General features: G+C 46.4%; 2 protein-coding genes across 2 annotated transcripts in view; both read left to right on the forward strand.

Annotated features, from left to right (window-relative positions):
• Positions 1–15714, forward strand: part of LOC129711937 (tubulin beta chain) — a 248856-nt gene that overhangs the window by 125573 nt on the left and 107569 nt on the right. The window lies entirely within an intron of this gene.
• LOC129711796 (uncharacterized) overlaps positions 1–15714 on the forward strand; it is a 102418-nt gene that overhangs the window by 8232 nt on the left and 78472 nt on the right. Inside the window, exons 2-6 of the mRNA XM_055659731.1 lie at positions 5296–5364; positions 6658–6870; positions 11270–11347; positions 14149–14340; positions 15567–15641. Of these exons, the coding sequence (XP_055515706.1) occupies positions 5349–5364; positions 6658–6870; positions 11270–11347; positions 14149–14340; positions 15567–15641 (574 nt within the window). The 5' untranslated portion in view covers positions 5296–5348. The remainder of the gene's footprint in view (positions 1–5295; positions 5365–6657; positions 6871–11269; positions 11348–14148; positions 14341–15566; positions 15642–15714) is intronic.

A 15714-nucleotide genomic window follows, 5' to 3' on the forward strand; every position in this document is an offset into this window, starting at 1 on the left:
TGTCGTCAGCATTGCCCAGGATGCGCCACATGGAGGCTTCTGCTTGCATCCCACTGGGGAATAAGATACTCTTGTTGTCACTGAGACCTGGGTGAAAAATGGCTGGACTCAACATTCCAGGAAGGAGAAGTTCTAGGCACGAAAAGGGTGATTGTAAACAAGGAGGAGCACTGTATTACAGATCAAGGAGACCATCACATCAGTAATGAGGGAAGACATCAGAGACAGCGCTTTAACTGAGCCCAACAGAGTTTAGGAATAAAAAACGGTTCAATCGTTTTGTCTGTCTCCACAGGCGCTGCCAGACCAGAATATTTCTCGCATCCAGAGTTCACACAGAGAGTGGTGAATCTCTGTAATTCTCTGCTACAGAAGGTAGTTGAAGCCAGTTCATTGGCTATATTTAAGAGGGAGTTAGATGTGGCCCTTGTGGCTAAAGGGATCAGGGGGTATGGAGAGAAGGCAGGTACAGGATACTGAGTTGGATGATCAGCCATGATCATATTGAATGGCGGTGCAGGCTCGAAGGGCCGAATGGCCTACTCCTGCACCTATTTTCTATGTTTCTATTTTCTGTGTTTATGTATAGTGCAGGCTTTCCAACAGTGAGAGGGAGATATAGAGAATCCGATTTATAGCCACATCACAGAGAGGTGTGTGTAGGAGGAATGGGATGATGGTGGTAGGGATTTCAACTTCCCCAATATTAACAGGGATCATCTTGGGGTGAAAGGATTAGGTGGGAAAGAATCAGTACGTGCATTGTCCTAGGACATTGTTGGACCTAGTCCTAGGAATAGCAGGGCAAGCGGATGAAGTGTCAGTGGGAAGCGGTGGGGCGGGCACTCTGTGGATAGCGACCATAATTCTATCACTTTCCAAATAGTTATGGAAAGGGTTGAGGATAGTCTGGCCGATTTCAGTATCATTACAAGGGACATCGCAAACGTAGATTGGGAGCAGCGACTGGCAGGTAGAAGGTAGACACAAAATGCTGGAGTAACTCAGCGGGACAGGCAGCATCTCTGGAGAGAAGGAGTGGGTGACGTTTCAGGTCGAGACCTTTCTTCAGGCTGACAGTGTCTATCTTTGATTTAAACCAGCATCTGCATTTCCCTCCCACATCACTTGCAGGGAGATCTACATTTGGGAAGCGGAGTCTTAAAAATGAAATAGTTGGGGTTTTATGGCCTGGGTGCTCCTGTAAGGGCAGGTCCAGGAAAAACTGAATGTCAAATGATATCGAGGATATGAGGATATTCCTGTAATTTGGGGAAAGCCGCTCGCTAGCTATGGTAAGCTTAGAGCACTGGAAATAGGGGTAGCCAGTTCAGGAGTACACAGTATAAAAAAAGAAATTATGAGGGCAGAGAGAGGCTGCAAAATAATACTGGCAGATAAGATTAAGGAAAATCACGACATTTTATAGGTATATTAAGAGCACGAGAGTATAAACCTAGTGGGGTTTATTCAGAACCAATGGGGCAATCCGTGCATGGATCCAGAGAATGGGGGCAAAGTCTAACGGAATACTTCTCATCTGTATTCACTAAGGAGACACTATAATTGGAGATTCAGTTGGGACAGAGGAATTCTAGAGCACATTAAGATTCAGGTAGAAGGTACAGGAGCCTGAAGACTGCAACAACCAGGTTCAGGAATAGCTACTTCCCCACAGCCATCAGGCTATTAAACCTGGCTCGGACAAAACTTTGATTATTAATAATCAATTATCTGTTATTTGCACTTTATCATTTTATTTATTCATGCGTGTATATATTTATATCATAGTATATGGACACAGTGATCTGTTTTGTAGTAAATGCCTACTATGTTCTGTGTGCTGAAGCAAAGCAAGAATTTCATTGTCCTATCAGGGACACATGGCAATAAACTCACTTGAACTTGAAGATTAAAGATTACATATATGGAACAAGCTGCCAGAGGAAGTGGTAGAGGCCGGTACAATTGCAACATTCAACAGACACTTGTACAGTACATGGATAGGAGAGATTTGAAAGGATATGGGCCAAAAGTAGCCAAGTAGACTACCTCGGTTAAGCAACATGGTCGGCATGGACAAGATGGGCCAAATGATCTGTTTCTGAGTTGTATTAGACTAAGCTTCACGACTTGAAAAAGGAAGTACAGGTGTCTTAGTGGGTGGATAAAACAGCAGGAGCTGGTGATCTGGGAGGCAAGGCAGGAGATTGCTGGGGCCTACCCACTCTACAGGTGAGGTGCCAGATGATGGGAAAATAGCAAATGTGGCACCTTTATGCAAAAAAGGCAGTAGGGATCACCCAGGTAATTACAAGTTAGTCTAATGGTAGTGATATGGAAGTTAGTGGAAACAATTCTGAGAGGAAATATTATTCTACACTTGGAAAGGCAGAGGTTGGTCAGAAATAGACAGCATGGATTTGTTGGTGGGAGATTCTGCCAGACTTATTTAAATGAGTATTTTGTAGAGGTAACTAAATACATTGATATGGGTAGTGTGGTTGGTGTGGTCTATATGGACTTCAGTAAGGCTTTCGACAAGATCCCATATTGAAGGTTGCTCTGAAATTGTAGGTTAATTGGCTAATTGGCTTCAGTAAAAATTGTAAATTGTCCCTAGTGTGTAGAATAGTGCTAGTGTACGGGGACCGCTGGTCGGTGCGGACTCAGACGGGCCGAAGGTCCTGTTTCCACTGTATCTCCAAACTAAAAACTAAACTGAAATAAACATACCATGAATGGTCAAGCCCACGGGAGTATTGAGGAACAAATGAACCTTGGTGTACTTGTGCAGAAATCCCTGAAGGTGGCAGCACAGTTTCGATAGGGTGGTGAAGATGGTTTACCAGAGGCTTGCATTCATTAACCTAGCCGGAGATTATTAGAACAGACACAAAAGGCTGGAGAAAGAGCGGTGCAGTTATGGCCCAACTTTATGAAAGGTTGGTCGGGCCACAACTGGAGTACTCTACACAGTTCTGGTCAGCACACTATTGGAAGTCTGTGATTATACTGTGAAGGTGCAGAGGAGATTCACCAGGATGCAACATCTCAGTTATGGGATGAGACTGGGTAGCTAGATTAGTTTTTCCTATAGCAGAGGGAGCTGAGGGTGGGCTGAGAGTGGTGTAGAACATTGCGAGAAGCCTAGCTAGTGTGGGAAGGTGTCCCAGACCAAAGGACATACATTTAAGGTGAACAATAAGAGGTTCAGGGATTGGAGGAAGAATTTGTTTCTCCAGAGAGTTATTGCGATTTTGAGCATCCAATCCATGCATGCCGACCAAGTTGCCTAACCAAGCTAGTCTACTTGGAGTGGCAGAGGCAGGGACTCTCACCACATCTGAGAAATATCCGGATGCACACTTGAATCGCCAAGGCATATAGTCTACAGACTAAGCGCTGGTAAATGGGATTATGTAATTGAGCATGTCATGCCTGCCATGACAGGGTGGGCCGAAGGGCCCATTTCTGTGCTGCGTAATTCTATGACTCGAACTTGTACCACACAGTTTTCTCAGGCCACCCATTGGCTGTCCAGGCAAGCATTATTGCTCCGAGATCTGACCGAGATCATGGTGACTGACTGGCAACTTCCTGACATTTCCACGCATCTTTCCTTTGACTCTGATCCCATCACCAAACATCAAAGCCCCCAGCCCTTGGCTGTCAGTCACGTGATCTCAGGAGACATTCCATGTGTAGCCTCCAATCTCATGGATTCCACTTCCACTCGTTCTATTTTTCTCCCAAAATCTGTCTTAGAAGATCTGTCATTTCAACTATTTTTGCTCTATTAAGAACCGATTTCCTACTTTCTTGACTTTACATTTCTTCCCCGGGTTCTGTCCAACCCACCTGCCTGCATGGCTCTTCCAAGCCTTTTGCTAGTCCCTTACTTGTTTTCATCATGGATGGCCAATCCCACTTTATCTCCCCAAAGGGCAAAGCAGTCTGCAATCTGTCCTCTCCCTCCTCCAACCTGTCCCATCCATCACTAACCTGGTAAGTTATTGTGTAGGAAGGAACTGCAGTTGCTGGTTTAAACCGAAGATAGAGACAAAAAGCTGGTGTAACTCAGTGGGACAGGCAGCATCTCTGGCGAGAAGGAAAGGAATATGTGACGTTTTGGGTCGGGACTCTTCTCAGTTTGTACACATATTTGGTTTACTGTTCAATTCCTTCACATAAAATGATGCTGCTATTCGGATCTGCGGGGAATCCCGCTCGGACCTCATTTTGTCAGGGACGTCAAAAGTCCTTTGTTCTCGTCTCACTCAGATTTCGTCTCACACATGTCACTTTTTTCCCCAACATATTACTTTGTAAACTGTTTCCATTCCAGCTCTTGGGGGGCCAACAGGAACATTTCATGAATATTACTCCTAATTTCTGTCCGTATCACAATGCCAACCCTTTTCTTCCCTCTCTTACTTTTGTAACTCCACCTCTGGACTAGCTCCCCACCGAGGTTAGCACAGTGACTCCCCACAGCTACCACAACTAGATCCCCTCTACACCTTCCTCAGATCCCCTCTTCACCTCTTACTCCTCATCTTACATTTGAAACACCCACCTACCCAATCCAACCACCTACAGCATATTCATATCAGAGCTTTGTCTTCAAATCAGTCATTTGAAATAATTTAAATGTTATTGCTTTAAATTCAAATTCCATTCTTCTCAATGTCCCTGACTGCAGTCTGAATCTAGCATCATTCCTATTTCGTTACATCCTTGCCCTTTGGTTTTTGCACTATCGTGATCGTGTATATTTAAAATAATTGATCATTTATTGTATAATCATTGTTATTGTTGCATTTAATGTCCCAGTAAACTGCGGCAAGTTTCACTATTCCGGGTACAAATCTACTGGCTATGACAAACAAGTCTCGTTACCCTCTCCTTCCCTCACAGAAACATGACAAGGTTCACATTGTCTCCCCTCACTGAGGGGGAGATCACCCGCCATCATTTCCAACACCACCCATGCCGTGCATCTACGCCTCCCCTTAACCTTCATTGTCCAGTGATACTATGTCCACTCATCAATTGGTCCCAAACTCCTGTATACTGTCCATTCCACCATAACTCGAGTGATTACTCCCCATCATTGTGGTCTCACTTCTCCTAAAGTACCCGTGATTTTCACCTCAGCTAATTTCACATTCTTACCGTTCATTAGATTAAAGTCTTCCTTCTGCAGGTTGTTCTGTGGGGAATGTGTGTTCTGGTTTCTATCGAGTGCACTCAGATCGTGCCTTTCCCAGTGCTTCCATTCCTGTTTTACAGGAGGACGGCTTCTGAGATTCAGTGTTGAATCAGCAGAACACTGACCAGGAGACATGGCTGAGGAGGCAGGTAGGTGTTAATCCAACCCTTAGCTGTTGTGTCCCAGAGCTAGGAGTTCCAGCCAACCCCATGTTCACAGAAGGTGCTGTCGGAGTGGGCACTGCTGTATGAGTGAGCGTCAGAGTAAAAGGGAACTGGCTGATTATCCGTAAGGGCAGAACAGTCCGATTCAGACTGAACCTACACACGAGACAATGATCACTGTCAGAACTGCCCACTGTCTTGGCCAGGTAAAGACTTTGGTAAAACGCTGATAATCCAGCACACCTTCGGACTTTTGTGGTTCATTTTCCAGACTATTGGATGTTACTCCTATTAATATCCAAATACCCCCATACTTCACTTTCTTACATGTTAGACTATAGGATAACTCATTTTCCAGGGAACCCGGTGAGTATAAATGGGGAGGGAAATACATATGCACTCAGGACCCTGACTCTGGCTGGAGATCACCCCACGGTCCGGACCCCTGATGTTCAAGACCCAAAACCCAGCACTGCCTCCCCCCCCCCCCCAACCCCAGAACACCAAGTGTTGAGCCATCAGTGAAGGAGTGAGAGGCAGCTTTATCAGAGCACCCCTTGTGCGTTGTGCACTACCCCCTGTTGAAAATTGTTTGGGATTGGGGAGAATGCGGGAGGGAAGGTTTGAGGAGGAGAGGAAAGGAGGAGGGGAAGAGAAAAGGAATCAATGATGGAGGGTTGAAATGATTTGCTAACTTATTACACCCTGCGTAATTACAGGGCCTCCTGGAGAGCTTAACTAGCAGTGGCATAGCAGTGTCGTGCCAGCTCTGAAGGGATTGTGCACGGTGTGGTAGGGGTGGCCAGTAACCAGTTTCATTGATAACTAATGACCTGGACATAACAACTTTGAACTGATTGGATTCAGCTGAGACTGGACAAGGCTTTGCTTTGATGTCTCACCTAAACACTGTCAAATATTGTAACACTCAGTCAAGACTGTACTGTTTAGGTTTGGGTGACACGTTTCCAGGGCAATGTTTAATCCCCCAAGCGTGTGCTTCAGAAGCCAGTCTCTCACATGTTGGCAGGGGAGGAACAGAGAGGTGTTCAACAGCTGGAGTGACGTGGAGACAAAAGGGCGGGAGGATAGAGAACGTAGGGTTTAGTCCAGCCCATAGAGTTTTCATCCATCGCTTGGGTCATTTGTGCCAAGCTGTGCCCCCAGCTGGTCAGATTGGCAACATGTACTGATAGGCAGGTGTTGGGTGGGTGAGAGGGTGGTATGCTGATGTAGCAAGGTCTGAGCTAATGTCGAGGTGAATGTATCCTTTTTCAGAAATTTCACAATTCGAGCAGGAGTCATTAGACGCTCACAATCACTACAGAAAGTTGCACGCAACTCCCCCTCTGGCTTACAACACGAACATGCGTGCTGACTGCCAAGCATGGGCTGAGGTCCTGGCACCCAGAAATGAAATGGAGCACAGTAAGACGAAAAACGGAGAGAACATCTGGTACAAGTGGAGCTCTGGAGAGATGGAGTTTACAGGTTGGTGTTTGGCCACTGTGGAGCAGTCAGTAGACCCGGAGTCATTACATTTACATTGCACCGATCAACAGCCACATGATGCATCTGACGAAGCTCTCTCGCCGTACACTCTATGCACGTGACGTCTTAGAGTCATGCAGCACGGTGGCGCTACTGGTAAAGCTGCAGCCTCAGAGTGCTAGAGACCCAGATTCGATCCTGACCTCGGTTGCTGTCTGTGTGGAGTTTGTATGTTCTCCCTGTGACAATGTGGGTTTTCTTCAGGTGCTCCGGTTTCCCATCCACCACCACCCCCCCTCCCCCCCACATCCCAAAGACGTGTGGGTTTGTAGGTTAATCAGCCTCTATAGATCGCCTGTAGTTGTAGCGAATGGCTGAGAAAATGAGATAACATACTAGAGTGAACAGGGGTGATCGATGGCCTGTGTGGACTCGGTGGGCTGAAGCGCCTGTTTCCATGCGGCATGTCTAATATTTAAAAAATCCCCGCGCCTGATGAGATGTACCCCAGTCTGTTCTATGCAGCAGAAAACGAGATTGCTGGGGAACTGACAGGGATATTTAAATCATTTCGGGCCACTGGCGAGGTGCCAGATGACTGAGGAACAGAAAATGGGGTACCTTTCTTTAAGAAAGGCCACAAGGCATAAGCTAGGTAATCACGGCCCTCTTAGTCAGGGAAGAAACTCTAACAATCTCTGAAGGACAGGAGTAATCTAGACTGGAGAGGCGGAGATTGATTAGAGTTGGGCAACATGGTCCGTTTGAATACTTTCGCTGAATTTTTCAAGGAGGTGACTGAATGTGGTGATAAGAATAGTGCAGTCAATGTGGACTTCATAAGGCCTTTGACAAGATCTCACATGGCTAAAATGTTCGAGATCATGGGATCCAGGGCAAGTTAGCAAATTGGACCAAGGTTTGGCTTGGTAATAGAAGACAGGGTGATGGTGGAAGGTTGTATTTACAATTGGAAGTCAGTGACGAGTGGTGGAGCACAGCAAATGGTACTGGGACCCTTGTTGCCTGTTACCCACATTGCAAATTTGGATATGAATGCCGGAGATATTTTAAGATGATATGAAGGTTGGTGGTGTTGTTGATAGTGACTTGGTTGGTCATTGGCTATCGAATGATAGGAATGAGTTCACAAGTTATAGGAGTAGAATTAGGCCATTCGGCCCATCGAGTCCACTCTGCCATTTAATCATGGCTGATCTCTGCTTCCTAATCCCATTTTCCTGCCTTCTCCCCATAACCCTTGATACCCGTATTGATCAAGAATTTGTCTATCTCTGCCTTTAAAATATCCACTGACTTGGCCTCCATAGCCCTCTGTGGCAATGAGTTCCACAGATTAACAACCCTCTGACTAAAGAAGTTCCTCCTCACCTCCTTTTTAAAAGCGCGCCCTTTAATTCTGAGGCTGTGACCTCTGGTCCTAGACTCGCCCACCAGTGGAAACATCCTTTCCACATCTGTTTCAATCAGTTGGACAGAGAAAAGGCGCATTAAATCTAATCCGGAAAACGGAGTTTTTTTCCCCTTCTGTACGAGTCAATGACCAAAAGAGATATAATGAAGATGACTAGGAAAAGAACCAGGAGTGCTGTGGTCAGGTCTGGAGACCATGGATCATGATCAAAGTAGACTACATAAGAATCTGTAAAGGTTTGCAAGGGTGTGGGAGAATGTAGGGTAGTGGGACTAGACGAAGAAGGGCCTCAACCCGAAACGTCACCTATTCCTTTTCTCCAGAGATGCTGTCTGAGTTACTCCAGCTTTTTGTGTCCATCTTCAGGGAGTGGGCCTAGTTGGATTACTCCATCTCTTGAACCTGGCAGAGACAGTTTGCCTCACAGCATTTCAGAAGCATCGACACAAACACTTGATTCACCATGGTAGGCCATGAATCAAATGCTGGTAAATAGCATGTTTCTGTGCTTTATGAGTCCTAGTGCTGGCACAATTGAGATGGGCTGAATGGCATTGATTCTGTGCTGTGATTACAAACCTATGAGTGTCTCTAATGTTACATTTAAACAAACATCTTGCACAAGCCTCTTTAACATTGGGCGGGGATGCCAGAACATTGCAGGAGGATCTGTGTGGACATGACATCCTGTGACTGAACAGGAAGCTAAATTCCAAAATATAGTATTTGATTACATTTGGCTGCTTGAGATAATCAGTTATTAGTTGGAAATACTGCTAGCATCCGGAACACAGTACTGTTTTAATGATGTTCTTGATTTGTATCTGTTTACTCTTTACAACAAATCTGTAATGATTTCAGTCAATGTATGCAAAGGATTGGTATTGCCGTTGGTTTATTATTGTCATGTGTACCGAGATACAGTGAAAACATTTGTTTGCATGCTGTTTAGTCAAATTATACCACACTGTACACAAATACAACAGGTGGTGCAAAGAAAAAAAACCCAATATGTGCAAAATATAGTGTTACAATACTATAGCCCTTAACAGTTATAGAGAACGTACAAGTGAAAGAAAAGTGCAAGATCGGGACTACACCCTCGGCTTATGAGAGGATCGATCAGTGGTCTGAGATCAGCATGGAAGAAGCTATTCCTGAATCTGATGGGACGTGATTTCAAGCTTTTGTGTCTTCGACCCAACAGTAGTGGAGGAAAAGAATGACTAGGGTGTAAATCGTCCTTAATTACATTGGCAAGGCAGCGTGAAGTGTAGATGGAGATGAACCTACGATGCACCAAAGCAAGGATCACGTTGCCAATGTCTTGAAACCACAACCACATCCACTGCACCAGTGTGACATATGCAATTGCTGAATTTGTGGTGAGCACTTCCTGTCTGATTCGCGTTTGCATATGCGGACTGGGTTGCTAGATTGCTAGGTTGTAAAAGCCGGAGGGTGGCAGTGGAGGGTGTTCTACCAACTGGAGGTCTGTGACCAGTTGTGTTCCTCAAGGATCAGTGCTGGGACCTCTGTTGTACATGGTATATATGAATGATTTGGATAAACACATAGGTGGTCTGATTAGTAAGTTAACAGATGATACAAAGTGGCAGAATTGTGGATAGTGACGGGCGGCACAGTGGCGCAGCAGTAGAGTTGCTGCCTTACAGCCCAGAGACCTGGGTTCGATCCCAACTACGGGTGCTGTCTGTATGGAGTTTGTACGTTCTCCCCATGACCACATGGGGTTTTTTCCGAGATCTTCGGTTTCCTCCCATGCTCCAAAGCCATACAGGTATATAGGTTCATTAGCTTGGTGTATGTATACATTTTCCCTTGTGTGTGTAGGATAGCGTTAATGTGTGGGGATCGCTGGCCGGTGCAGACTCGGTGGGCCGAAGGGCCTGTGTCCGCACTGTATCTCTAAAAAAAAGTCTGTCAAAATGATTCAGTAGAATGTAGAGCGATTGGGGATATGGGCAGATAAATGGCAGATGGTGTTTAATCCAGACAAGTGGGAGGTGTGGTCCTTTGGAAAATCCTTTGAGAAAAGAGAAGAGATTTTTCTTCTCTCTAGGGGTGATGAAATTCACTGCAGCACTGGGTTGTGGAGACCAAATCATGGGATGTATTTAAGAAGATGGGTAGGTTTCAAGGCGTAAAGAGAAGAGAGGGGATGACTTGACAAGTCACGGCAGTTCCCACAGATAAAGGATGATACTCCAATTCCAGTTTGTGGGTTCCAAGGTGAATGATCAGGATAGTGTTGGACCTACAGACACTTCCACAGAGGGGGCAGAGATGCCCGGCAGGGTGGTGTGTAGCCTGTGGCTGTTCCACTGTTAAACCAGAGCCTCTGTGTGCTCTTGATGCATGGAGACATTGCCTTCCCAAACATTCCGTCTCCACTTTGAGCGGTTGCTGGTCAGAGATTTCCAGGAATCAGTGGGGATGTTACATCTCTTCAAGGAGACTTTGAGCACCTCCATGAACAACTTGCTTTGCCCAGGTGCTAATTCCTTTCCACGGCAGAGCGTAGAATGAAGTGTATGGGGATTCTGAGGTTTGGGAAACCCGAGTATACAAAGAATGAGACCAGATACCAAGACTGAAGAGTTGATGAAGCTGGTAAGTGTGTTGGAGCATTGGATATTGAGATATTGGAGCATTAGTGTCCATGGTAATGTTCAATCACTACCATTCATTCCTTTAATAAACTGCAATAATAATCAGTAATAAAGTTCTTGATAGCATATAGATAGTGAATGGGTAAAAATAAATTTTCATTTACATTGGGAAACCTCATGATATTCACCATTCTGTGTAACAGTGTAGGTAACTCGACCTTGAATGTATGACTGCCTTTAGTGCACTGATGCTTCCAGACATTCCCTATGGTGCACATTCACTTAAACCACTTGCCCCTCTTTTACAAATTGACAAATTGCTTTGTTTCAGGCAAGGATTCAGCAGATGCATGGTATGAAGAAATCAAGGACTATGATTACAACAATCCTGGATTTGCCGATGTAACTGGTAAGTGTGTCGATGTCTGAATACATTCCTTCTCAGACCAACTGTTTCTTCATTAGACAGTGAAATACCCCATAGATGCCTACACTGTTGTTCAGCTGTACACACCACACTCTGGTACCCACACAAAGTGCCTTGTTTCACCGCACTAATTCCCCTTGTCAGCACCGGCGCCTTGTTTTGTCCATTTCAACTTTCACCTCTCAGTGTAGATGGACCCTAGTTGTGTAGGATAGTGCTGGTACATGGGGATCGCTGGTCAGCATGGACTTGGTGGGCAGAAGGGTCTGTTTCCGCGATGTATTTCTTAACTCTAAACTAAACTAAAGTGGACATAAAGTTTGGCATAGGCACGGTTGGCCAAAGGGCCCGTTTCTGTGCTGCACATCTCCTTGATTCATCCATCCTTCAGCTATAAAGGATCATGCACCGGCAAATTCACCCTTTCAACCAGCTAGGCACCCCTCTACCCTCTCAGTCTGTAGAAGGGTCCAGACCTGAAATATCGTCTATCTGTTTCCCTCCAGAGATGCTACAACAGGTTTATTTTTTGCTCAAAACCAGCCAATGTTGGAAATCTAAAGTAAATATAGAAACTGTTTTATAACATTTCAGCAGGTTAGTTGATATCTTTGGAGAGAGAAGTTGAAATAATGTTTCCGTGGGGGAAACCCTTTGTCAGAATCATCTCATAACAGTGCATTCTGTTTTCTCTCTCACAGATATCACCTGACCCACTGAGATTTAGAAGTATTTTCTCTTTAAATCAATCTTCTATGTTATTTTATGTAGAGAGAGTACAGAGGAGATTTACTAGAATGTTGCATGGGTTTCAACAACTAAGTTACAGAGATATGTTGAATTTGAGGTCTTTATTCTCTACGCACAGGTTTGGGGGACCTGATAGAGGTTTTAAAATGATAAGAGGGATAGACCTCTGCTTTTCCCTTTGAGAATAAAGGAAGATTCATTGTGACTTCAGAATTAAGGGACAGAAGTTTAGGGTAGACTGAAGTCTTTACGCAGACAGTGGGGGTGTGGATGCTCCCAGTGGAAGTGATGGAGGCAGGGGCACTTGGTGCATTCCATCCATAAATTGGATACATGGGAGAAGGGAATGGAGGTTATGGTACGTGCAGGCGTGACTAAGAACAAAATTTGTTCCTCATGGACTTGTAGGGCCGACCACCCGTGCTGAAGCTTAACACCAGGCGAAGAGCTAACATATCCTCTGGCCCCAAAGTGTTCATTGTATCCATTATGTAGACTGAAGTCTCCACCACACTGGGGCGATGGATGTTGATGGAGTGGGCACTTTGCATTCCATCCACACACAGGACATGAGCATCGTCTCGTGAAGCCCACTGACCTCAGTGTCCTTCACCACCCACTGAAGCTTAACACCAGGCGAAGAACTCATCGTCTTCATCCCCCGTTTAATAACATAATCATTTACTCAGAAGGCGCAAGTCTCTTCCGCTTGCAATGAAATGTTGAAACGTTTCCTCTCGCTCAGCTCCTGATAATTTACACAATTCCTCTCCTACTTCACTTTTCCCGCTCCCACAGTACTTTGCTTCATAAACCCGGTGCTCCGAGTGTTTCTTTAGCTGACATCCTTCCCGTTCAGATGCTTACTTACGTGGCTTTGAACTGACAACCAACGCCTTGTCTCCTGCATTGGCAGAAGACCTTGTCTCCTAGGGAGGGCAAGAGGGAGGAGATAGTGTAATGTGGACGGGCACACAGACCGTGGGTTTAAATCGGGTGGAGGAGTTGAGACCTGAGATCTGTGTGGTGTAAGAGGTTGGGTGTGAGGGTCTGTGTCGGGTGGTCGTGGAGGGTGAGGGTGTGTATGACGGGCGATTGGGTGAGTGTGCGGGAAGGGGGGGGGGCTGTGCGGGAAGGGGGGGGGGCTGTGCAATGCAGTCGGATGGAAGGGACTGATGACGCTGGTTTAAACTGAAGGTGGACACAAAAAGCTGGAGTAACTCAGCGGGGCGGGCAGTGTCTCTGGAGAGAAGGAATGGGTGACGTTTCGGATGTAGCGTTGGTGAGAGGTGATGAGGTGGAGCGGTTGGGGCTGGGGGAGAGCAGAGATGAAGGGGTTTGTGGAAGAAAGGGAAAGCGAGAAGTGGATGAGGCGCTGGTGGCTGCATCTGAGGATGAGTGAAGGGGGAGACGAAGAGAATAGAGGAGGTGATTGTAAATGGGATGAAGTATTGAGGGGGTGCATGAGAAGTTTAGGGACTGCTTTGGTAGCGGCCCTGATGTGAGTGGATGTCGGTTTAGGGAACGTACAGTGGTTAGAGTCTATGAGCACAGGATATAAGGTGTGAGAGGGAGCTGGGGGAGAACTGGCATCCTGTTGTTATACAGGTGTAGTCAGTAATCCCAGTGGCAGGAGCTGTGTACGCCTGTTCTCTCTCACACAGAGACGCACCCTGGTGCCGACACACCACCACCACCAGTTTTTCTGAGCTAATGCTAATGTTTAAGGGCTGCACTTTGGTGCAGCTGGTAGAACCGTCGTCTCAGCAGCCACCAGAGACCTCGGGTGCTGTCCGTGTGGAGTTTGCACATGCTCCGATTTCCCCCCCTCATTGCAAACACGTGGGTGTTTGTCAGTTAATTTGCTGCCGTAAATTGTAGAGAGTGGATGAGAAAGTGGGATAACAGAATTAGTGTGAACGGGTGATCAATGGGCAGCGTTGACTCGATGGGCTGAAGGGCCCGTTTCTTCTGCTGTATCTCTAAACAAAGCGAACCATTTTGCGTTTAGTGACTGGTTTTGTCTCTGCCAGGGCATTTCACCCAGCTGCTGTGGAAGGACACCAAAGAAATGGCAATCGCCTACTCGGTGAGTGGGCAGACAGCAATAGCGGTGGCACATTACACCCCGGCTGGGAACATCACCAACGAGGGGTATTTTGCGAAAAATGTCCTGCCCCTCGCCGCCCCTCCAGAGGAGCCTGCAGCCGAGAGCGTACCAGCAGGTAGAAACCAAAATGGGAACCACAGGGTTAAAGACGAGGGATGATTCCGTCAGGATCAACGCCCGTCACGTTAGCTTAAACCACTAACCTCAACCGGTCCCAATGGCTGGAACTGGCCAACGCTCTGGTCAAACCATCCACCTGGGGGAGAATGCACATGGACACTTTGATCCCCTTTGTAAAAGGTGGGTGATGGTCCTTTGGAGGAGCAATGTCAGTGTACACAAGACGTGCCTGTTTGCCAAGCTAAGTACCCCAACTGTACGGCTTGTTGTCCTACAATGATGAACACTCCTCAGGGCATCAGAGATCCCCACATAGACTCTGATGCAAAATCTCCTTCAGCTGTGGAGCCTTCTACAGAAAGGAGCACATTTCTGTTCAGTTTTCCTGAGTGTTATATCATCACGGTCCTGGGTACAATGTTTTATAGTTCTATTTTGTACTTTCTGTCGCTGCCTTTCCCCATCACATTTATAACATGGACGTCATGATGAGTGTCCATGATCAGCATTCCACTCTGAGGATGCAAAGGCTCAAGCCGATTGCCATTTGGAGGTTAAAAGATATGAGGAGCCTTAAAGTTGGGCCATTGATTCAAGAATGCTAACTATACGTCCTGTTGCGGTCCATACATTGCCAATGGTGGACTTGGCATAATGCCAACCAGAGGACAATGTGCTCTAGTTCTACATAGCAGGGATTAAAGGGGGAGGATGGAAAAAGCATTCTTTACTCAGAGTGTTAGAATGGGAAATTGACAAACGTTTGCAAAATCTACCAATTCCTTTCAAATAAATTTGGTAATTATTGGAAAGCTGGGAAACTATGGAATGTCACTATGGAAGTGTTGGGGGTAATTCAATGGGTCAAGCAGCAACTCTGGAGAACCCGGATAGGTGACGTTTCAGGTCAGGAGCCTTCTTTAGCTCAGACTGTGTCAACTGACTTCCCAACCCGAAACGTCACCCATCCATGTTGACCAGAGATGCTGCCTGACCCACTGTGTTACTCCAGCACTTTGTGTCCTCCTGTGCGAACCAGCATCTGCAGCTCCTCCTGTCTAAAATGTGCCGGGTGCTGGGTGGGAGGCAGGATGAGGTTTAGACTTGATGTTTCATGTACAGCCAAATATTAGCCCCTGGCGCGACGAGCGAGCGGTTTCTTTACGTGATATGTCTTCTTCCGGTTGACGCTGTGTGTGTCCTCATCTTCACCCGCGCCAGAGGCTGAGCCAGAAGCAGAAGCACCCGCCGCACCGCCCGAGGAGGCAGCTCCACCGGCCGAGACACCCGCGGCAGGTAGGACCTCTGCTGGGTCACCTGTGGGCCCCTGGCAGCTGTTACAGTGGGAGGGTGGGCACAGTGCCAACCA

The sequence above is a fragment of the Leucoraja erinacea genome, chromosome 31 (genome assembly GCF_028641065.1).
Source record: "Leucoraja erinacea ecotype New England chromosome 31, Leri_hhj_1, whole genome shotgun sequence".
Classification (NCBI taxonomy): domain Eukaryota; kingdom Metazoa; phylum Chordata; class Chondrichthyes; order Rajiformes; family Rajidae; genus Leucoraja; species Leucoraja erinaceus.